Source organism: Styela clava, chromosome 13, assembly GCF_964204865.1.
Source record: "Styela clava chromosome 13, kaStyClav1.hap1.2, whole genome shotgun sequence".
Classification (NCBI taxonomy): Eukaryota; Metazoa; Chordata; class Ascidiacea; order Stolidobranchia; family Styelidae; genus Styela; species Styela clava.
This window is the reverse complement of record NC_135262.1, coordinates 326272-350223: the sequence shown is the minus strand read 5'-3', so window position 1 is coordinate 350223 and position 23952 is coordinate 326272. Positions and strand designations below refer to the sequence as shown.

Sequence of the window (23952 nt, the reverse complement as noted above, 5' to 3'; positions counted from 1 at the left end):
TGGGGTTAATTATGTGCGAGGGGATTGCTGGACTTCTCACTGTCGTAATGTGGTTCAGTTACTACTTTCTCCACAATCAAGTCCATGCGTACGAAACAAATAACTGGCTAACTGATCCAATCCCCGACATGAACTTGTCATATGATAAGCCTATTTTTTTTAACTTTCCTGTTCATCTTATTTTACGGCCATCTTAACGCCACCTTCCCCCTCCACATAGAGATAACTAAGAAATTTCTTTCTACATACAAAATTCAGATTTATTGAATATTTTGAAACTTTGAATCACTGAATAATATCAATGTTTCTCCGGTTCAACAGTTATGGCCACTGTTAAATTTGACGCTATCATGGCGAATGGGAATAATCTTTGTGACGGCACACTCGATGCGCCGTTTGCAAAAAAAGAAAAGGCTCCGACCACCCTGGTTCAAGATCCTGTTGATAAAAATGCCGTTTCCCCCCAAAATTTGATCTACATTATAATATTACTAAATAATTAAACGTAAATAGAGATTTGCAATGAATATACTGAGGTAGTAACTTTCAATCGGTCATTTTCAAGGAACGTAAGATCCTACGTAGCCTTCTTTTTGATCGTAACTGAGACGGCCATCCATACCTAATAGAGAAATAATGAAGACTTTAATTAGGTCCAATTGCCCGTTTATGAATGTTATTTTTTTGAGGTTGTCATGGAAATAATTCATAAAACGTATTTCAAATTTTCTATGAACTACTGATTAGCCTACTAGTTGCCGAGCCCGGTGTTGGGTAGAGTCCCTAAATCTACTGACTTTGAAATGCCCATGACCTTCGAACACTAATGACCTTGAAAAGGCAATGAACGCAAGTGACCTTGAAACGCTCATGACCTTGAAAAAGCAATAACCTTTAAACACGAGTGACCTTGAAACGTCCATGACCTTGAAAAGGCAATAAGTTGGAAACGCAAGTGACCTTGAAACGCCCGTGATACCGAAATTTTTCCAAAAAAATCCATACCCTACCTGCTCCCTCCCCGCTCTCATCAACTGGATCCGCGGTTGTATATTTTGAGGTGTCCGATACTCTGTTGGTTGAAGCCTGCGACAAAATTACATTTACTTTATGAAGTTGTGACAATTTTATGCTAAGATATTTTATGCGGCGGCGGCCCGAGCGTCGTAGACACAACCGGCATGGTATCAACCGACCGTGCACTTCGCTCCGAACGAGGCTCTAAGCGCTAGGAATACGCTCACCACCGCATCTCCTATTACCCTGAGTCGGTTCGCAGGTTCGAATCCCATGCGGGATTACTAATGTAGGAGAGTATTGCTGGACTCCTCGTCGCCATTGAGTGGTTCACGTAACCGCTGGTCGGTTACGGCTTCCTCTACCATCAAGTCCATGCTTCCGAGAACAAATAACTAACTAACTAATACCATACCCGACACGAACTGGTAACCGGACGAGAGGCCGTGGTTCACCATATGATTAAGCCATCTTATCGGTTACGTGAATCATCCTACGGCGGCGAGGAGTCCAGTAATCCTCTCGCACATAACTATTCCCGTATAGAATTCGGACCTGCTAACCCACGTAGAGTAATTATAGGTGCGGTGGCAATCGTATTCCTAACGCTTGCCACAATCCCAAAATATCAAATGAATAAAAACAAAAAATGAAAATATCACCACCTCCATAGATTTTGCACTGCGATCGAAGATTTGTTTTTCCATGACTTTCATCTGTTCACGAGTATCAAGGTCACGGAATTTTAGCCTTGCCAGATATTTCAATGCATCTACGAATTGTTCGTACGTGAGTCCACGCTCAGCTTTGTCCCTGTTTGATCAATAATAGAACAAATATGGCATGGGATTAGAGCTAAGAGCGTGCGAACCCGGTCTTCGAATACCGTCACATAAGCGAAACCGTCTCTGTTTATTCATTGTAGGTGAGCCAGGTTTGGTGTGACGTGAAAAGTTACATTTTATGAACATTATTCACAGTGGCACAAAAAAAAATGTGGAAAACAATAGGCCTCGTGCTAAAACTATATTTAATCGCAATCTCAACAAATTCCTTGAGCTATTTTTATCTGAAACATAAAAATTTGGTTTTAGTTTGGCGGCATCGGGAGGGCCAGATAAAATTACCCAAGCGGCCGGATTTGGCCCGCGGGCCGTAGTTCGCCCATGTTAGAGTTAGAGCCAGTGCGGACCCCGGTCTCAGGATACCGCCATATAAGCGAACCCGTTTTTGCTTATTGCTTTTAACGCTAGAGCCTGATCGGCTTGGGTTAGACGACGCAGCAAATCTGTGACGTGCACCACAGCTGACGACCAGAATTATTATTAGCGTTTGTTATGCATTACAGTTTTTCACGAGAAAAGCCGCCCAGAAAAATATGTCATAATGGAAATAATTACAGCACGGTATATCAATTATATATGATTTTATTTTTAAATCTAACACAATCTATTTTTGGGAAGTCGGTATCTTTTCAATTCGAATTGCCTATACCCGAGCGTATCTCGAACTGCTGTTCCGCAAGCTTCTTCGGTGTGTTCCGCGGGACAGGAATCGGTTGGCATGGCAATCTTGGTGGTACTACGACGACTCTGGGTCATAAATTTGTCTCCCAACTGGCGAAAAACAAGCGGACAGTCATTGTTATCTAAAACGGCTGACAGACCTCGTGGCTGTCTGAGAAGCAAGGCGTTTCTAATAGCCGCTCAATGTTATTACCGTGGCTTAATAATTTGATTGTGCAGTTTGCAGCAAACTTTTGAATTTTACCATAAGCTGTAGCCTATTTCCTAGAAACCACCCTTCTCGATGGATTTTCATTATCAATTTGACCTTATAATTTCTTGGTGTTCCGCGAGGCGAGATAAAAAGCGTAGGTGTTCTGGGGCGAAAAAAAAAGTTTGGAAACGCTGACCTGCCCAACACTGTACGAGGTATGTTCAAACCCCAAGATATTTACCCCGCAACTGCTCACCTGTTTCTCTCATAAGCGATGTCTACATCAGCCTCAGTAACTTTCTTATCAAGAACAACCAAGTCTCTGCAAATCTTTCCAAATTGTGACAAATCCAGAAGTCTTCTCGCCCCGCAATACGATTTATATATGTTCTCGAGCGACATGTTGTTATATTCGACTAAACAAAGAAAGAAATTATTTATCCTGGACTCTGGGTAATTTGATTCGATCAATTTAATAAGTTTTGATAGCGTCCCCATATCGCTCTCTTAGTGTTGTTTTTGGACACGTTTATTGGACACGTTTAGTGGCCATAACGATCGTTTCAAAATTTTGTTGTTATTGTTATTTTCTTTCGTCATTATCATTAAAAAATCGCTTTTCTCTTTGAATACTGGACCAATTGCTTTGAAATTTTCAGTGGTTAAAGATAAAATTTTTCTCCAGATAGCTATTACTTTTTTTCCTCACTATGACGTCATTAAAATTATTGCCATTGAGTGGCGCTACGTGTCCATGTATTTGAGCATAGCTCTCTTGTTTGTCCATAGATTACGCATTCTTGCCATGTAATCTTGTCTATTGATTCACAACGGTTTCCAATATTTTGTTGCTCCTATTTCTGCACCCTAATTCGTGAAGGTTATTATAGTTAGCTAAATTATTACACTTGGCCGGGAAATAATTGTTTTCGAACTTCTGATTCGAGAGCATAGCCATCCCAGAATTTGAGAGGGCAGCCAGCAAGCAAATTTATTTTTGTTTTATGACGTAATACGACGCTTACTGGTGACTTTTGCTCCGAACAGCGATAGATAAGAGAAGCCACTGATGTTTAACAATATCCTGAAAAATAGCTTTAATAGCGTACTTCTCTGTCGAAGATATACAGGGCATATGAGCGTGCATCTTAATTTATCTCGGTTGGTTCATTTGGTGGAGGGATTATTGATAGTTAGCCAGGAATCGTTAGGTTTTCCGTAAATCGTTCAAGAATAGAGCAAAATGAAGTTGGAAAAAGGGTGGGTTACCTCGCTTCAAATGCCCCAAAATTGTCCTTAAAAAAATGTATACATTTTATTTTGACTAAAATTTAGACTCCGACTAATTTGAAAACGCGATTTTGACCTCAATATGTAAAACAATTGTTGATTGAGAATACTCATTTTTATGAGGCATTTCATACTCTCTCTCGCAAATAGTCCTGTACAGCAAGGCTCTGATCCTTCTTCTAACTTATAGGATTGATTAGAAGTTGGAGTAATCACTTTACATAAACAAAATAAGATATGAATGCTGCAGTGGGCAATATCAGGGTGGTGTCCCTATAGTCTTTGCCTCTTTCTCGTTTAACCTATCTTAAACCGAATAAAAAATACATCAGAAAAATAATGCCAGTAATCCCAAAACCAAACAATTGATAAGTGGCGAAAGCAGGATATTACTCTATTACTCCTCAAATAAAGGGAATAAAACTGAAAAAATGGGACAATGACTATATCTGAAGAGACTCCGGCCACCGGTACCGAGTCTCTTCTTTGTAACGAATTTGTTTTTTGGACATTTATCTTATTAATTACATATTTTTGTTCGACTTCTTTCTATTCAACCTGTATCAAAGTTAGACATTGATCACGGGTGTCGCTGCTCGATAACCAACATTGGTTCTTTGCCTCACCCTTCCCCGTGAAGGCGCTACTTTTATGTTTTTTCAGCTTTAGTTCGCATCAGGTTTGTTTTTATTTTGGTAAAAAATACGGCGCTCCAGAAGTACGAGGTGAGGCTAAAAAGAAACGGGACTGACGTCACAGATTGCGCAACACGATTAACCATCGGTAATCAACACTTTTGCAGTGTGGCGTAATATGTGTTCTTTGTTTAACAGCTGTTTTGACACAATATCGCAATTATTTTTGCTTTTCAGGATCCATAAGTGAATGTGATAAATTTCTTGTTGAAAAAAAAATGCTGTGCGAGGTCTGATTGAGTTTTTTGGCGATAGGGGGTTCAATTAAAGAATGACGACTGAGCAAAGAATTAACATTAAATTATGTGTCAAACTTGGAAAAACGGCGACTGAGACTTTGCAGATGTTGCGTGATGTTTATGGAGATTCTTCCATGTCCAGAACAAGAGTTTTTGAATGGCACAAGCGATTTGTGGAAGGCAGGGAGGATGTGGAGAATGATCCGAGGTCAGGGAGGCCTTGCACTTCCACAACTGATACCAACATCGAAAAGGTTTGGCAGTTGGTTCGCAGTGACCGTCGCTTAATAACAATTCGCGTCATTGCCAACGAAATTGGGATGGACAAAGAAACGGTCCGCACCATTTTGGTTGACACTTTGGGAATGCGAAAGGCGTGTGCCAAAATGATGCCAAAGGCTCTTGAGTTGACTAAGGAGAAGAAAGCTCAACGATTGAATGCATGCCGAGTTGACATGCATTTTTCCGAGTTTGACACAAAATTTAATGTTAATTCTTTGCTCAATCGTCATTCTGCAATTGAATCCCCTATCGCCAAAAAACTCAATCAGACCTCGCACAGCATTTTTTTCAACAAGAAATTTATCACATTCACTTATGGATCCTGAAAAGCAAAAATAATTGCGATATTGTGTCAAAACAGCTGTTAAACAAAGAACACATATTACGCCACACTGCAAAAGTGTTGATTACCGATGGTTAATCGTTTTGCACAATCTGTGACGTCAGTCCCGTTTCATTTTAGCCGCACCTCGTATGTGTACCAACATGAAAGTAACTGATTTTGTTCGCATATTTTACATCAAGTTGTGCAAAGAGACTGAAACCTATGGGCAGTGGTATATTTACTTGGCTAATACAGACAGTCCCCGAACTCGTAATAGAACTAAAATAAGGAAAACCGGAATAAAATGATGCCCTAACCCTAACCTGATACACATACTACGGGAGTCCTCAATAAACTATACTGACTGAATAACTTATCCTGATCTATGATAAAGCAACAGTACCCAACAGTTAAACCTTAATCACTTATTCTCGTACGTATACTTTAATATCTCACCTATGAACGTCATATCCGGTATCGATCGAATGAATTAGCTGTAAACACTGTAAGCAAAAATCAGTGAAATTAAATGAATTTCGAATCACTCCTGTTGAATACCAATCCGTATCGATTAAGGATGGGCCAAAATTTTGCCCGTTCAAACTGGCGGGCCATGTAAGTGTGACGTAAAAAGTTACATATTATGAACAATGTTTACAGTGTTACAAAAGCAAAGGTAGAAAAGCCTTTGGCGAACTATATTTAACCCACAGCCTGGAACAGGTTATCACGGAGGAAAGCCTTATGACAACTATGAAACGGTTGGAACTTATAAAACCAACGTTTGATCACCATGTTGGGTATGTGAATAGTCAACAAAATTATTGTTTCATACGCATGGACTTGGGTCCGAATATAAGATAACATTCACATATTCATACCGGGGAGAGAAGACGGCTCAATCATATGGCGGATCACGGCCTCTCCCCTGGTCTTCTTTGGGAATAATTGATTAGTTATTTGTTTTAGGAAGCATGAACTTGGTGGTGGAGGAAGCCATAACTTTCATAGAATCTGATGACAACAATTAGAATATTTGCGAGTGTGATGCAATTCTAAATAACTCCATACCCGAAATGACAACCGGACGAGAGGCCGTGGTTCGTCATAAGATTAATCCGTCTTATCTCTTTCCACTCCCCGGGATAAATATGTAAATCCCATCCTACATTTTAACATCTCAATATAGCTGTTTTGATTTGCACTACGGTATCTTTGCAGTCTACTTACACCAAGAGAGAAAGAATAGAGTCGATGTTATGTACACAGTACATAGGCGTAGCTAGGTGTGTGTGGGAATCTTCGAGTGGGAAGAACGTCTGTAGAGAGATTCTTTAAGATATTCTTAAACATCTTTGGCTACTTTTATCTAGTCTAGTTCGGAGCAAAAGGCACTAGTGAGCGTCGTATTACGTCATTATACAAAAAAATTGCCCTTTCCCTTAAAAATTTTGGGATGGCTACGCTCTTGGGCACTACACCAATTAACCATTTATTTTATTCTAATTTCCAAATTTGTTAATTGTAATCGATAGTAGTGCGTTATCCATCTTTGTTAGTTAGATTTTCACAATCTCCCAGCAACGATCGTGACAGTGTGTGTCACGTTTTAGTGATTAGAACACTTTACAGACGACAAATCTACCACAAAATAGCTGCTCTATAATTTATCTTCATTTATAAAACGTCACCTTTGTTTTCATGAAATGAATGAAACACTTGAATACAGAATACACTTAAAAGTCGCAAGTCTCGGGTCTTTGGCTGACCCCCAGCAAATTTTGAGGTTCGAGCCAAATTTTCGTCTCGAAGAATCCCTGTGCAGTATTTTAATTGTTTCATTGTCTACGTTTTATCACTAATCTATCCGCACTTTTATATAAAAGAAGAATTCTTTAAAATAAAAATATACAAAAAAGCAAACTGACAGAACAGTATGGTCTTTGAAGCGTAGCAAGTTTAATAATAGTGACAAAGAGTATTTGGTTATATTTATATTACCCTGGGTTTTCGTTCCGTGAAAAAAAAACTGCGTATCAGGAAGAAACACCTAAAAGTCTTGTATAACCGGATGATTGGCTAAGCCCCAGCAAATTGTAAAGTTGTCTACGTTTTATCACAAATCTATCCGTAGGCCAACTTGCAAGAATGAAAACTGGCAGAACAAATGGTGCTCCAGAAGTATGTGTACCAATATGAAGGTAACTAATTTTGTTCGCCTACTTTACATCAAGTTGTATAAAGGGACTGAAACCTATGGGCAGGGGTATATTCACTTGGCTAACACAGATAGACCCTGAACTCATAATAGAACTAAAATAAGAAAAATCGCAATAAAAATATGGCATAACCCCAACCTTAGTCGAGTAAAATATTTCCGTTCATAGTTGAGTTTCATCGAGGTTTTAAAAGACGTGACTCGAATCTGACTGCAGCAAAGTCAAGAACTCCAGACCCTGTTTCAAGATATTGGCTATTACAAAGCGCACGGGTCGGCGATCTTTATCACTGGAAGAGCCATTTGACATCCTTACAATCAAATTCAAACCTACTCGAAGCCGCAACATCTACTCTAATGACAGTGACTATTGAAACTCTTCGAAAACCACTTACAATGACCCCTCCATTGCTTCTAACGAAAACATGCTGTAGCTACTTGGATTCATGAGAGCTAGAGTGCCGAGAACAAAGAGCCGCCGGTTGCCGATTCCTATCATAGGGGGACCCACAAGCAAGAATACACAAAGTCCTTAATTACTTATAACCAAATATATATAACACTTGAATTTGTGTATGGTTGTACCCTAAAGTTTCAAAAGACTAGGACGCTTGGCAATAGTTGTGTTCCCTGTATAGCATATGATCCGAACGACCTGCGTTCTGTTTTTAGAGTCGCTCTGTGTATCAGTGTCTGGTTGTCCATTTTTTATTCGAATATTACTCATATTCTATTCATTTTTGAGCGCTCCGGAAGTAATAGTACTAATATGACGCACAACCTGAACAACCCTAACCTGGTACACATACCCTGTTCAGGTTGTGGGCCATCTTGGTACGAATACTTCGGAAGCACCCATTTTTGAATATTCGAATATATCGAAATTATTTCAACAAAGCGAAGTATCGCATTTAACCCGACATACCTTAACTATTTATCCAAATGACCATTTTTCAGAAAATTACCACTAGTGACTAGAATATCGAACAGTCTGATCACCCTCCCAGATTTCAGAAAAACGCAGAAACATGCTAACCTGCTTTTATGGAACAATATTTGCTGAAAATTTTGATAAAAAATTGAAGCCACATTTATGTGTCGGAAATAATGTCAAAAAAGCAGTAAAATAAATTGTATTTCAGAGCTGATCACGAATTTAATCAATAATTATTGTAGAAACTCATGTTTGAGCAAAGTTACAAGCGAATACAGAAATACGATGAGATACTGGGACAAAATAGAATTATGACGGTGCATTGCCTTCTATGACTCAATAGCAGAGGAACATAATTCCAGGACAACGTTAAATGCAACCATGGAAACGCCAAAAGCCACAGAAACTATGTAGAGTTATGATGGTGCATCATGCGCCAGTAAATACCAGTTATACATTCCTATAAAATTCGGGTTGTTTTTCTGTTTTTTTTTCAGCACCATTATGTTAATACTGTAAATTAAATGAGTTCTCTTCGATGAAAAAAAAATACAAAAATATTGAATTTTGATAAAATTAGAATAATATATATTTAAACATAATGCTGAAATAATTTTTTTTTTTCATATTCCCTCTGTGAAAGGTTGTGAACAAGCAATATTTCAATGTTTCGTAATAAAAATTATTTCGGTTTAACGTTTGATAAATTGCAATGCACGAAGTCAAATTAGACCTAGTCATGATAATAAATGTCAGTGACAAACGATGAACTAAAAGCTAAGACAACGAGGAGTATGTTTGCGCGAATACGTTTTGAGGGAGTTTTTTTGCGCGAAAACCTTTTACGAGAACAGCTGATATAAATCACCCTTGGATAAATAGAATTCCATTCCTTTATCATATTGGAGAAAATAGTTAAGGGGGGGGGGGGGGATTTCTTTCAAAATTCGCCAGCAGGTGGTAAACGAGAATACAACCTTGCTAAATGAGCATATTAAATGCGACTCATGAAAAAGCGGTTCTCGCAAATGGATTTCGCGTAAATGGTTTTCTATCCAAAGATAAGATAGGAGATGAATGAGAGTGATTAAGTCAAATGGGCCAGTGGTCCCAATAAAAACGGTAAAAACAGCGTTAAAAGGTGCAAACTAGGAACTTAATACAAAAATACTCATTCTTATATATACGATACATATACTAATAATCTATCGTTTGTGGTAAAATTATTTTCCAACTTTTTCGTCATATGTTCCTGAGCCCTTGTAGTTGCCGACGTAACCACTGCCGTCAGCGAGATCCTTGCGGCCTTCGATTCCTGGAAAAGTGAGTATATTATTGAAAGCAGGGGGTTTTGTAGGCCTATACTTGCCAGCTTTCGAGGTGAGGGCTTTGACCTAATGTTGAAGCGTTCAGCTTTACTATGTTGGCTTGATAGCGCTTTTACAATGTAAAGAAAAAGCTCTCTAGCATCTATCATACATACAATTGTTTAGACCTTGAAAACCCACGGACCCGCTAGCTGTTACAGTCCAACATGGCAACCAGAAATTTCAGACCCCCCCCTCCCCCCATTTGAAAATTTCTGGCTACGAGCTATGGGTGGGCAAAACGGAACTGGAAAGATTCTTGTCCTTAAAAATCATATTAGCCCCTTACTTATCAGTGACTGTCTGTACAGGGCCATGATTGGAGGAAAAGAAAGACATGCAAAACGTAAAAACTAACGCCAAGAAAATCTACCTTTGCCCTTTCCGCTTGCGTCGAATCTTTCTTTATGGGATCCGGTGTATTGTGACGCATCAGTCATCTTATCCACTCCGCCTGTCTTCGAAGTTTTCTGAATTATGACGACACAGGGTTTTAATATCATACCAAGACGTCACAAATAAAATATAGTCTGCTTTGTTGAGTGCCGTTATCCACCAAACGCTGTCAGATCAGAATATTGAGTTATAGAGTAGTACTTTTGCGTGTATTTGAAGGGTAGGTAATTAGTGAATGAAATTAGGTGATATATATTGGGTTGGAATAGATGGAGTAACCACATAAAGAAGAACTAAACATTCAGATAATTGAGCAAACGATATATAGTTCAGCCGATGGGTCTCATGTACTTTCTTACCTGAATAACTTCTAGTGGGCGTGGCGTAAAAATTTTTGGATATATGATTCCTGACCCCTACCTGATGACGTCATCCAAAAATTACGTCACTGCGACGTCACAATAACGAAATACAGCTTGCCAAAGTATAGCGACGGTCACCCGTAATGGCGCCTACGAGTATGTCAACAAACTCAATACGTCAGCGACCTCTCTCTTATCGGGGTCGTTGTACAGAGCTCAAAATAAACAAGAATCACAAGCGACTAAATTGTCGCCAAGGAACGTTCACGATATCCCATTCTGACCAATTTCTGTCCAGCAATAGCTCATGTATCGTGCTACAATCTAAAATAGAGCGTTATACGATACAACTCTAACCAAGGCTTTAGACAAGCAGAAAATACATGTTATTTTACGCCATGGTTGAAGTTGGGTACCACACACATAAAGACTTATTATTTTATGTCAGCAATAGCTCATGTATTGTGCTACGATCTATTAATAGGGTGATATACGATACCGCTCTGAGCTAGGCTTTAGACAAACAGAAAGAACATTTAATTCACGCAATGATTGAGGTTACGTGCCGCAGACATAAAGACTTGTTATTTAATATCCAGAGACTGATCATGTATTGGGCCACATTTTATTAATAGGACGTGGAACGCTTTCACTCTATGCAAGGCTTTAGACAAGCAGAAACCGACATATTAATTTGCCTTAGCGCAATGGATGTAGTTTCTTACCTCGATAACTTATACTTATCTTAGCGTAACAATTTTTGCATATATCATTCCTGACCCTCACCTGACTTCGTCATCCAAAAATTACGTCAATGCGATGTCACAATAACGAAATCGAGCTGGCCCAATAATAGCGACCATAATGCAATCGTGATAAATACGCCTGTGTGTCCGGTATGGGTGTAGTTTCGTACCTCAATAACTTCTAGTTAACTTAGCGTAACAATTTTTGCATATAATATTCATGACCTTCACCTGACTTCGTCATCCAAAAATTACGTCACTGCAACGTCACAATAACGAAATAGAGCTTGCTCAATAATAGCGACGATTACTATTAATGCCACCTATGGATGTAGTTTCTTACCTCAATAACTTATACTTATCTTAGCGTAACAATTATTGCATATATTATTCCTGACCCTCGCCTGACTTCATGTTCCAAAAATTACGTCAATGCGACTTCACAATAACGAAATAGAGCTTGCCTAATAATAGCGACCATAATGCAATCGTGATAAATACGTCTGTGTGTCCGCTATGGATGTAGTTTCTTACCTCAATAACTTCTAGTTATCTTAGCGTAACAATTTTTGCATATAATATTCATGACCTTCACCTGACTTCGTCATCCAAAAATTACGTCACGGCAACGTCACAATAACGAAATAGAGCTTGCTCAATAATAGCGACGATTACTATTAATGCCACCTATGGATGTAGTTTCTTACCTCAATAACTTATACTTATTTCAGCGTAACAATTATTGCATATATTATTCCTGACCCTCGCCTGACTTCATGTTCCAAAAATTACGTCAATGCGACTTCACAATAACGAAATAGAGCTTGCCTAATAATAGCGACCATAACGCAATCGTGATAAATACGTCTGTGTGTCCGCTATGGATGTAGTTTCTTACCTCAATAACTTCTAGTTAACTTAGCGTAACAATTTTTGCATATAATATTCATGACCTTCACCTGACTTCGTCTTCCAAAAATTACGTCACTGCAACGTCACAATAACGAAATAGAGCTTGCTCAATAATAGCGACGATTACTGTTAATGCCACCTATGGATGTAGTTTCTTACCTCAATAACTTATACTTATCTTAGCGTAACAATTATTGCATATAATATTCATGACCTTCACCTGACTTCGTCATCCAAAAATTACGTCACTGCAACGTCACAATAACGAAATAGAGCTTGCCCAATAATAGCGACGTTATTCGTAATGGCACCTATGGATGTAGTTTCTTACCTCAATAACTTCTAGTTAACTTAGCGTAACAGTTTTCGCATATAATATTCCTGACCCCGCCCTGACTTCGTCATCAAAAAATTACGTCAATGCGAATTCACAATAACGAAATAGAGCTTGCCTAATAATAGCGACCATAATGCAATCGTGTTAAATACGCCTGTCTGTCCGCTATGGGTGTAGTTTCATACCTCAATACCTTCTATTAGGCTTAGCGTAACAATTTTTGTATATATGATTCCTGACCCTCACCTGACTTCGTCATCCAAAAATTACGTCACTGCATCCTCCCAATCACGAACTAGAGCTTGCCTAATAATAGCGACGATAATAAAGCCGTAATAATGGCGCTTGCGAGTACGCTATGAGTGTATTTTTGTACCACACAACTAAAGCCTTGTTATTTGATGTCCTTCCGTACGTCATGTATTCGTCCTACCTTTATTCATAAGACGTTAAACAATGTTAAGATCCTTCAAATGTTAATACCCCTACAATGTTTCCAGACCTTTTTCATCTTGCGGTTCACTAACAGCGAAATATTAAGAAAAATGTTTTCTGTTCTCATACCGATCTTTGAACACTCGCTCGCTAAAATTGGTTAACAGAAATTTGACATAGTGGAGGAAGTGGTATAGTATTTGATCTCCAAGTAATTCAGGGGAAATGTGAAAAAGGATGAAAGAAGACCATATTTATAGGCTCTTCAATTTTCTAACTGTTGAAATTTGGAATGGATTCGACTTCAAGCGCAATCGATAATTAAGCATTCGTTCACAATCCTGAGTTAATTTCCAGGATGCATCTCTCATCTATCTGTCGTTACGTTTTAAATAGAACTTATAATCATATTGGATGATTGTAATGAGCAATGAGCTCAATAGGTAAATTATATGAGTAATTGTCAATTTCGTTTTTAATGTTTATGAAATGATCTATTCAATTTCCTCAGCACAGAAGCATCTTCTGACAAACTTCCGAAAAAAGAAAACTTTAAATACAATGATAGCAACGGCTATGTATAGGAACCCAATATGTCTAAACGTTTGTCCTTCGGTAGAACGTGGGTGTTCTATAAAATTATAGCGCTTTTCAAAATTGAAATAGGCACCAAACAAAGCCAAATTTTAATCAGAACAAGTAACATGCCTATGTCATAGTCGCGCAGAGAAAGGGGAGTAAAATGGAAATCACAAATACAGCACACATTAAAGTAGTGCATAATTATTCACACGTCTGTCTCAAATATTTTCATTGTCCTTTTTGAGAATCTGAGTACCCTGTGTCAAAAGTCTTCCGAATCCGACTATAGGGATAGAATGTCAAGATCCGTAAAATATTTGCCTTTGTATATGTGGCACTACACTCATTGGGGGACCGTAAATTAATATGCCTGTTTCTCATTATCCAAAGTCCATCCAAAGTCTTAGTCCGGCAGATAAGGGGACCTTTTTGGCCCAAGTTTGATTTCAGACATAAAGTTTTTTTTATTTGTGAGTATTCATCTTGGGGTCATTGCCCATCATTTCTACATGGGTGTGGAGTTTGCAGCCTTGAGCACTTTTTTTACGGCTCGATATTTGTATTAGTGTTTTTTGTCAAACCTGTGCATCATAATGACGCACAACCTGAACCATAACCTGTTACAATACTATGTTCAGGTTGTGCGCAATCTTGGTGCACAAACTACGCAAGCACCAAATTTACTAGGAAATAAAATCGATACCTTCTAGGTATTTGTTGAGCCCAGCTTTGGGTCGCGACCCATATACAGTATATGGAAATACTGTCGAAACATACGCGTAAAATAAAGAGTACTATTTCAAAATACCCGTTTTTTGTTGCAATTAACAGTACAAGCCTGCTAAAGTAGTCGCCAGTGGTTCAAGTGGATATACACCCGGTGGAGAACAGTCAATTATTTGTTGGCGAGAATTGTTATGCAGCGGGATGATCACGACGACGCAGTGAAAGATAATGATATCACGAGAACAAGAATGAGAAAATTGCTACATTTTATAGAATATCCCTGGGAAAGAATGTAGTTCATTCTTATGTTCCATGCCAATGCTTTTCATTGGCTACTACCACTTTAACTACTACTTCAACTACCAAAGACTCTCAACACTTTTGCTTCTTCTCTTCTATAAAAATACATTGTTATTATATATTCGCATTTCCATCTGTTTGTTCGTGCTCCCAGATAACCGATCAGCGCCTCCAAGGAGGACGGGGTCCCCTTTCATGAAACCCTGTCATAAACTAAAAGAGGCGATCGTGCTTCTCTTGCCTGTTGTCATGCTGTCCCTGGAATTCAGCTACAACAAAAATTTCACGAAAACGGATTTTTAAATTTTATGATTTTAATAATATTCTCAACAATGAATGATATACGGGTGGTAAAATGCCAAGTTATTCCAACAACATGATCATGTTTTGCAATTTACAACCAATATTTTGTATGTAACTTTGTTTGACAGAGCCCCAAGAGCTCCAACTACAAATATCAAAAATGTGAGGCTAAAATAGTCACACTACAACATTGTCAAATGTGCTGTATTTACGATAGATAACAGGTTTACCAAAAAGAATTACATGCAAAATGGTAAAATAAAGATCAATTCAGCAATATCTACTTGGTGATATTCATCTGTTGATGATTTTATGTGTTTGTTTCGGAAGTTTAATACCAGAAGTAATTGTGGTTGTTGGGGATGTTTTAAAAAAGGTTGCATGGAAACAAGTTTTCACAAAATGTCAAGGTTTAATAGTAGTAGAGAAGTAGAAAAAATAATCCCATGTTTGTTTTTTCATTTCATAACCACGCCACAGAACTTCCCCGATAAGTATACGCAGCAATTGCGAGAGGCAGAAATGCTAAGATGGGATTTCATCGCATTACAAACCAATATTAGCAATTCTTATATATATTCGCGCATTCCCAGCTGAACAGCGTGAAAAAGATTGTACCCATCTACACACTTTAAGAACTATGTCAGATGAGCGTCATATTATCGAATATCAGTAAAGGAATAGTGCAAAGGGAAAAGACATATAAGGCGGAACTTTCAGTAGTATGCAATCAAATAATCTTATTGTAGAATATATATTTAAAAACATTTCGTCACGCCAACTGCAGTCCGAAACTTTTTGTCTCTGGCTGAGCTTAGATACCCATTGGCACTCATGTAAACTGGTAAGACTGTAAGAGGCACGCGATGGAGCAGATACTAAGAGTATCCATCCCCCAGCTGTCATTTGAGTGGGTACTGCTGTTTTTATTGCAGATGTTACTGATCTTTTTGTATTAAAGATTTACTGGCATCACCGATTTAAGGATGTTGGAAACCAACCCGCAATATTACAAAACTTACTTTCAACACGCGGTTTGAATGAATGAAAAAGCTGAAACTAGTATTCTTTAGAACAGCATACAAATTCTATGGAATGAAATCATACACAAAAGCTCGTCAAAAACCTATAGCTCAATAATCAAATGGAATTTGATGCATATGCGCAAAAATGTGCGCGTTACCACGTACAACCGAAGCACGCAGGAAAATGCGTGTGATGTACTAGTATTCAAAACGTTTGACTCAACTATGTTGGCATAACAGGTGCACATCTCGGTTTCGCATACGCATACCTTCTATCTCCACAAGGATATATTAATTTTGCCAAAGTCAATGCAGCACTGAAAGGTTGCGGTTCTTCCAAAAGAAAACACGTTACACATCTTTAGATACCAGTGGATGGTATTACATGGCCTTGTTCGGAGTGAAAGACGAGGTCAAATATTTCAATCCAATTCAACTAATAAAATATTTCCCAAGTTCCTAAGCTTAAACTAGGAAAACGAAATGCCAGATGTAGTTTGAAGAGCGCAATAGAAAGTGGCTAGATGCTGTCGATGGATCTTGGCTTGTATTAGTGAAATAAACTACCATTTATTCTACTAAAATTGAATTTCTGACATTGTAAGGAGATTCAATGTTACTATGTATGCAAACCTAAATCATGTAGTTATGAAATAATTGTTTTTAACAAAAAGGCGCTCTTGGAGTATTTGTACCAAGATGGCGCACAACCTGAACACTGTATGGTTACCAGGTTAGGGTTCAGCCGCCTTCAGAATGTGCGTCATCTTGGACCGAATACTTTAAATCCACTTGTAAAAAAAAATTGCTCAACATTACTCCACACCCACCTGGGTATCATTATATATGTCATATACATTATATCTAAACAATAAAAAAAAACTTTATGTCCCAAAACAATAAGGCCCGATTCTGCCGGACTATCTTATCCAAAATGTATAGTTTACAAAAAACAAATTAAAATATAAACCTCACTGATAAATGGTGGCACAATACAAAATACACCCATATAATGTGCACGTAAATTAATATGTCCGTTTTTGCTTGTCTAAAGCCCTGCTTAGAGTGATGTCGCGTAACGCCATATTAATATTGTAGCCCAATACATGATCTATGGCTGGACATAATATAACAAGTCCCTCCTTATGTGTGTGTGGTAGGGAGGCCGCTGCCCTCACTGAGTTTGTTAACGTAGTCGCAGACGCCATTACGGGTGATCAGCTCTATTTTGTTACTGTGACGTCGCATTGGCGTAATTTTTTGATGACGAAGTCAGGTGAGGGTCAGGAATATTATATGCAAAAATTGTTACGCTAAGTTAACTATAGGTAATTGAGGTACAAAACTACATCCATAGGTGTCATTACGAATATCGTCGCTATTATTGGGCAAGCTCTATTTCGTTATTGTGAATTCGCATTGACGTAATTTTTGGATGACGAAGTCAGGGCAGGGTCAGGAATATTATATGCAAAAATTGTTACGCTAAGATAAATATAAGTTATTGAGGTAAGAAACTACATCCATAGGTGGCATTAATAGTAATCGTCGCTATTATTGAGCAAGCTCTATTTCGTTATTGTGACGTTGCAGTGACGTAATTTTTGGATGACGAAGTCAGGTGAAGGTCATGAATATTATATGCAAAAATTGTTACGCTAAGTTAACTAGAAGTTATTGAGGTAAGAAACTACATCCATAGCGGACACACAGACGTATTTATCACGATTGCATTATGGTCGCTATTATTAGGCAAGCTCTATTTCGTTTTTGTGAATTCGCATTGACGTAATTTTTAGATGACGAAGTCAGGGCAAGGTCAGGTATGATATATGCAAAAATTGTTACGCTAAGATAAGTATAAGTTATTGAGGTAAAAAACTACATCCATAGGTGGCATTGCTCGTAATCGTCGCTAATATTGGGCAAGCGTTATTTCGTTATTGTGACGTTGCAGTGACGTAATTTTTGGATGACAAAGTCAGGTGAGGGTCAGGAATGATATATGCAAAAATTGTTACGCTAAGTTAACTAGAAGTTATTGAGGTAAGAAACTACATCCATAGCGGACGCACAGACGTATTTATCACGATTGCATTATGGTCGCTATTATTAGGCAAGCTCTATTTCATTATTGTGAAGTCGCATTGACGTAATTTTTGGAACATGAAGTCAGGTGAGGGTCAGGAATATTATATGCAATAATTGTTACGCTAAGATAAGTATAAGTCATTGAGGTAAGAAACTACATCCATAGGTGGCATAAATAGTAATCGTCGCTATTATTGAGCAAGCTCTATTTCGTTATTGTGACGTTGCAGTGACGTAATTTTTGGATGACGAAGTCAGGTGAAGGTCATGAATATTATATGCAAAAATTGTTACGCTAAGTTAACTAGAAGTTATTGAGGTAAGAAACTACATCCATAGCGGACACACAGACGTATTTATCACGATTGCATTATGGTCGCTATTATTAGGCAAGCTCTATTTCGTTTTTGTGAATTCGCATTGACGTAATTTTTAGATGACGAAGTCAGGGCAAGGTCAGGTATGATATATGCAAAAATTGTTACGCTAAGATAAGTATAAGTTATTGAGGTAAAAAACTACATCCATAGGTGGCATTGCTCGTAATCGTCGCTAATATTGGGCAAGCGTTATTTCGTTATTGTGACGTTGCAGTGACGTAATTTTTGGATGACAAAGTCAGGTGAGGGTCAGGAATGATATATGCAAAAATTGTTTCGCTAAGTTAACTAGAAGTTATTGAGGTAAGAAACTACATCCATAGCGGACACACAGGCGTATTTATCCCGATTGCATTATGGTCGCTATTATTAGGCAAGCACTATTTCGTTATTGTGAAGTCGCATTGACGTAATTTTTGGAACATGAAGTCAGGTGAGGGTCAGGACTATTATATGCAATAATTGTTACGCTAAGATAAGTATAAGTCATTGAGGTAAGAAACTACATCCATAGCGGACACACAGGCGTATTTATCACGATTGCATTATGGTCGCTATTATTGGGCAAGCTCGATTTCGTTATTGTGACATCGCATTGACGTAATTTTTGGATGACGAAGTCAGGTGAGGGTCAGGAATGATATATGCAAAAATTGTTACGCTAAGATAAGTATAAGTTATCGAGGTAAGAAACTACATTCATTGCGCTAAGGCAAATTAATATGTCGGTTTCTGCTTGTCTAAAGCCTTGCATAGAGTGAAAGCGTTCCACGTCCTATTAATAAAATGTGGCCCAATACATGATCAGTCTCTGGATATTAAATAACAAGTCTTTATGTCTGCGGCACCTAACCTCAATCATTGCGTGAATTAAATGTTCTTTCTGTTTGTCTAAAGCCTAGCTCAGAGCGGTATCGTATATCACCCTATTAATAGATCGTAGCACAATACATGAGCTATTGCTGGACATAAAATAATAAGTCTTTATGTGTGTGGTACCCAACTTCAACCATCGCGTAAAATAACATGTATTTTCTGCTTGTCTAAAGCCTTGGTTAGAGTTGTATTGTATAACGCTCTATTTTAGATTGTAGCACGATACATGAGCTATTGATGGACAGAAATTGGTCAGAATGGGATATCGTGAACGTTCCTCGGCGACAATTTAGTCGCTTGTGATTCTTGTGTTTATTTTGAGCTCTGTACAACGACCCCGATAAGAGAGAGGTCGCTGACGTATTGAGTTTGTTGACATACTCGTAGGCGCCATTACGGGTGACCGTCGCTATACTTTGGCAAGCTGTATTTCGTTATTGTTACGTCGCAGTGACGTAATTTTTGGATGACGTCATCAGATAGGGGTCAGGAATCATATATCCAAAAATTGTTACGCCACGCCCACTAGAAGTTATTCAGGTAAGAAAGTACATGAGACCCCAGCCGATGAGGTTTGCCTGTATTCGAAACGTTGGCTTAAATATACCGTTTGCTTCCTAGCAGCTGTGCATGCTTCACGGGTCACAAGCCTGGTAGCGGCTACTAGTCTATATGAAACCAGTGTCGGCATATGCACATGCTTTGCTATTAAAAGACACCAAAGTCGGGCAAAATGATCTGTGGGATACCAATATGCACGTTTTATTGTTATATGGATTAAATACCGAAAGACAGAGGTTGTATTGCTGTAAATGGGTGAGTTGGGATTTAGGTATTTTGAACATGTTTATTGGGCTATTCGAACCCCTACTGGATGAGACGTATCACGGCGTTGCTACTTGTTTGGAAAGATTTGAATACTCGGTTTCGGCATAGCCGAAATCTATGAAAATGTTGAGATGGGCTAGACCAGGGGTAAGCAACGTTTTTTCGGATCTTTTGTAGAAAGCCCCCCCCCCCCCCAACTACCCCCTCCCCCCACGCGCAAAATAGGAAAATCAGTAATTGTCCATTCAGGGCGGTGAAAATTCAAATTATTTTCAAATCATTTCTAACCCCAACTGGATATTTACTAATTTTTTATTTATTTAAAAACGTCACAAGGGGTGTTTTCTCAAATCTGACATTTTTGCTTGGGGGTGGGGGTCTTGTACAAAAGATCCGTTTTTTCTTGCAAAGGCCGCATTCGAAAAATCCTTTTATTCAAAGGGCATTGGGATTACCGCAGGGGCGAGGGTATCTTTTATTGGGCTTCTCACCGTTACTCCCATGTTGACTGGCCCATTGCCAGCGACAATCATCTGATAGATTGCTTGGGCTTTCTCATCCGGGGTCTTGAGCTTCTTAAATTTTTTCTCTGAAAGCTCTTTTAAAGCTTCTTGGAATTGGTCAAATGTGATCACTCGGGCCGCTTTCGCTCTGAAAGAACAAATTTTAGGATAAGATGATCCTATCTATTCCCGGGGAGAGAAACGAATATAAGGTGGCCTAACCATATGGCGCAACCACGGTATGTCGTACGGTTACCAGTCTATGTCAGGTATGGTTTTAGTAGGCTTACCATACGTCCCGCTTAAGGCGGGACAGTCCCGCTTTTCAGCGTTTTGTCCCGCAGTCCCGATAAGTCAGCCAAAAGTCCCGCTTTTCCAGCATAATACACAAACGTGTTCACGTTACTGTTGTTTCTGTGTATCGCAGCGCTAGCCTACTTACTGAAGGTGAATGCGTTCGTTTCCCGCTGATTCCCATTGATGGCAGACGTATCTCATGTAAAACCAATACTAATTAGTCTAAATTCGAATTATTGGTACCGGTATCGTTAACGTCAATTCCTTCCTATTTTTCGAACTGAACCCGATATTTGGACAGAGAATATGCGCATGAAATTTCGATAACAATATGGTCAATAAAGACAGCCGAGACAGCTTTAAATGTAGGAATGTAGGCCTACGTAATAAAATCGGAAAATGTGAAGATGCAAAATCACAGCTGAGGGGTTGTTGTCTTTCGAGGTGTCCCGGTTTGAAGTCACAAAAATATGGTAACCCTAGGTATTAGTTAGTCAGTTATTTGTTTCAGATGCAAAGAATTGATGGTGTAGAAAACCCTAATCGGCCAGCGATTACACAAACATTGTTAGGGGGTTGTTGAGCCAAAATTAATAAGAATAACATTAACATGTTCCGTAAAATAGAAAGTGTATTAGTGAGCTTTCGTTTGCATTAGTGAGGTAACATCAGCTCTTATGAAAAGATTGGATCCGATACGGCATCGCCCTTCCAATTTATTACGTCCTCCGAAGAATGGCCTTGAGATTCAAAACTGAGTTGTGTAACTTACAATGCCAACACAGTTAAATCTAACGTCTTAATTAACCCTGACATGGGCAAACGACGACCCGTTGGGTAATTCAATCTGGCCCGCCTGACGCTGCCATAATATAACTAGAAACAAATTTTGATGTTATAGCTGAAAATAAGCTCAGCGAATTTGTTGATTTGCGATTAAATATAGTTTGGGCACGGGGCTTATTGTTTTCCACTTTTGCTTTTGTAAGACTGTAAATATTGTTCATAAAATGTAACTTTACGTCACACTTATATGGCCTGCCAGGGTAGGTGGGCAAAATTTTTGTCCTCTTGTCCAAAAACCTTGCCAACCCCTGCTCAACTGATGGGCCATCGCGCCAACCAAAAGTAAACTGTACACTTACTTTACTTTGCTGAACACAATGTCAACGTCGGTAGAGGTGACCAATTTCCCATCAATGACTTTCGTGTCCTTGCAACATTTTGACCAATTCTTGTTGTCCATTTCGTTTTTTTTGGACTTGTCTGTTTTCCCATGGACGCAGAAGGTTTGGAACACTTTTCTCAAATCCTCAACGTCTACGTCATTTCCCGCCATTGTTTTAGCTTAGGGTTTATAAGTATTGATGCTTATACTGATTAATAGAAACAAGATAGCAATGCTAAATCGTCTTTTATATATGACGCGAATTCGCACCTTTCGCTCCGAACAAGATCCCGATATTTTAAGATACGTGTTTTATCCGATTCGGCATTGCCTATCTAAATACACAAAAATGTCTAGGTACATCTACGTACAAAAAAACTGTTCGCAACATCCGTCGAAATGAAAACCAGTTTTATGTAAATGTGCATTAGGGCCCTAGAAATCCTGTAGTAACAATTCAAACACACTAAACACTATATAATGTAATACGCCATAGTAGAAACCAGCCCAGCAATTACACACGACGGATCTCAGCTCGAGTACAAAATAGCCGATATATAACACTACAGAAATACCAGGCCAGGGCGTGCCTGCTTTGATAACAACCTGACTACCTCTACTTATAAGCCTGGGATAGGTTAAGGCATCGTAATATTAATCGTTCAAAACACTTATAAGAGCGTCTGCCTGGATGTGCAAACAGAAAGCGCAAATAGTATCCGTCTAGATCTGATAGCACTGCTTGTAAAAAAGTGAATACTACTAGACTTTCGCGGCCGGCAATATATTGAATGTCTACGTTATTTGACCTAGAAAAAAATTCTTAGTCATAATCATCCCTCCACTTTGAATAGTACCAATTTTATGTAGGGTCAGAAAACAGTTCACCTTGAGCCAGCAAACTGCAACATCTCAGATAGATTCTCTCCTCAACACTTTTTAGTTCTGCTATCACAACGGAATACCTAAATCCAACTTAACATAGTTGTGTTGCCCTATTAGAGCGGTAATACCAAGGATGCACGATCCCCACATGACGAATAACACGTACTCTACGGTCCTGATCGAAGCCTTATCCCCGGTGTTATCGGTTCCCCGAAATAGTAAAACTCGGTAACAACCCTACTTCCTTCGCCAACTGTAAAAACCCTCAATCGTCTCGAATATAAATGCGATTGTGCTTCGCGACGCTCAAACATTGTGACAAAACAAACATTGTTAAACGTGACGCAAGAAGAACCGAAAAAAGGTTTAATCGAGCACGCTCAAGTGTGGCTCGACGAAGAAACACGATATTAAAATGCGAACCATGCATGGACGGTCATAAATATTAAACAATCCTTATTCGCAAAGGCCCCTGTTTACAGAGTTTATTCCGCACTTTTAAAATTGAAGAAGAAAAAAAATTGAATTCTATGGTAAATAAACACGTAGCTTTAATTATATTGCGACGCCTAGTGTATGTATCAAAATTATACAAGAATAGCACCTACAACGCTATCAGTCAGCTTCCCTCATTCATTTACAGTGATTTAATAACCATGAAAATTATCCTAAATTTACTGACATTTCTGAAGGCAAGGAGAAAGCGTAATCCTC

At 38.7% G+C, this 23952-nt stretch overlaps 2 protein-coding genes across 2 annotated transcripts; both read right to left on the bottom strand.

The window, feature by feature from the left end:
• Nucleotides 1–234: 234 nt before the first annotated feature.
• On the bottom strand, nucleotides 235–7424 carry LOC120332488 (tubulin polymerization-promoting protein family member 2-like). Its single transcript, XM_078119166.1, has 5 exons — nucleotides 7259–7424; nucleotides 2993–3152; nucleotides 1683–1830; nucleotides 1011–1086; nucleotides 235–622 (listed from the first exon to the last, which is right to left on the bottom strand). The coding sequence occupies exons 1-5, from the start codon at nucleotides 7407–7409 to the stop codon at nucleotides 561–563; spliced, it is 597 nt and encodes a 198-aa protein (XP_077975292.1). The 5' UTR covers nucleotides 7410–7424; the 3' UTR covers nucleotides 235–560.
• A 1388-nt stretch (nucleotides 7425–8812) lies between these two features.
• Nucleotides 8813–22584, bottom strand: LOC120333037 (tubulin polymerization-promoting protein family member 2-like). Its single transcript, XM_039400385.2, has 4 exons — nucleotides 22331–22584; nucleotides 20877–21036; nucleotides 10460–10556; nucleotides 8813–10034 (listed from the first exon to the last, which is right to left on the bottom strand). Exons 1-4 carry the CDS (start codon nucleotides 22522–22524, stop codon nucleotides 9943–9945), a joined length of 543 nt encoding a protein of 180 aa, XP_039256319.2. The 5' UTR covers nucleotides 22525–22584; the 3' UTR covers nucleotides 8813–9942.
• Nucleotides 22585–23952: the final 1368 nt, after the last annotated feature.

Excerpts from the sequence above, each read along its gene's own strand:
- LOC120332488 (XM_078119166.1), bottom strand. The coding sequence starts at position 7,409 with ATGAAACAATTAAAATACTGCACAGGGATTCTTCGAGACGAAAATTTG. Across the intron at positions 1,831-2,992 it reads ATCGCTTATGAGAGAAACAG|GGACAAAGCTGAGCGTGGAC; the intron begins GTGAGCAGTTGC and ends TTGATCAAACAG. Across the intron at positions 623-1,010 it reads TGAGAGCGGGGAGGGAGCAG|GTATGGATGGCCGTCTCAGT; the intron begins GTAGGGTATGGA and ends TTTCTCTATTAG.
- LOC120333037 (XM_039400385.2), bottom strand. The coding sequence starts at position 22,524 with ATGGCGGGAAATGACGTAGACGTTGAGGATTTGAGAAAAGTGTTCCAA. Across the intron at positions 21,037-22,330 it reads ATTGTGTTCAGCAAAGTAAA|AGCGAAAGCGGCCCGAGTGA; the intron begins GTAAGTGTACAG and ends TTGTTCTTTCAG. Across the intron at positions 10,557-20,876 it reads CAGTCAACATGGGAGTAACG|AAAACTTCGAAGACAGGCGG; the intron begins GTGAGAAGCCCA and ends GTCATAATTCAG.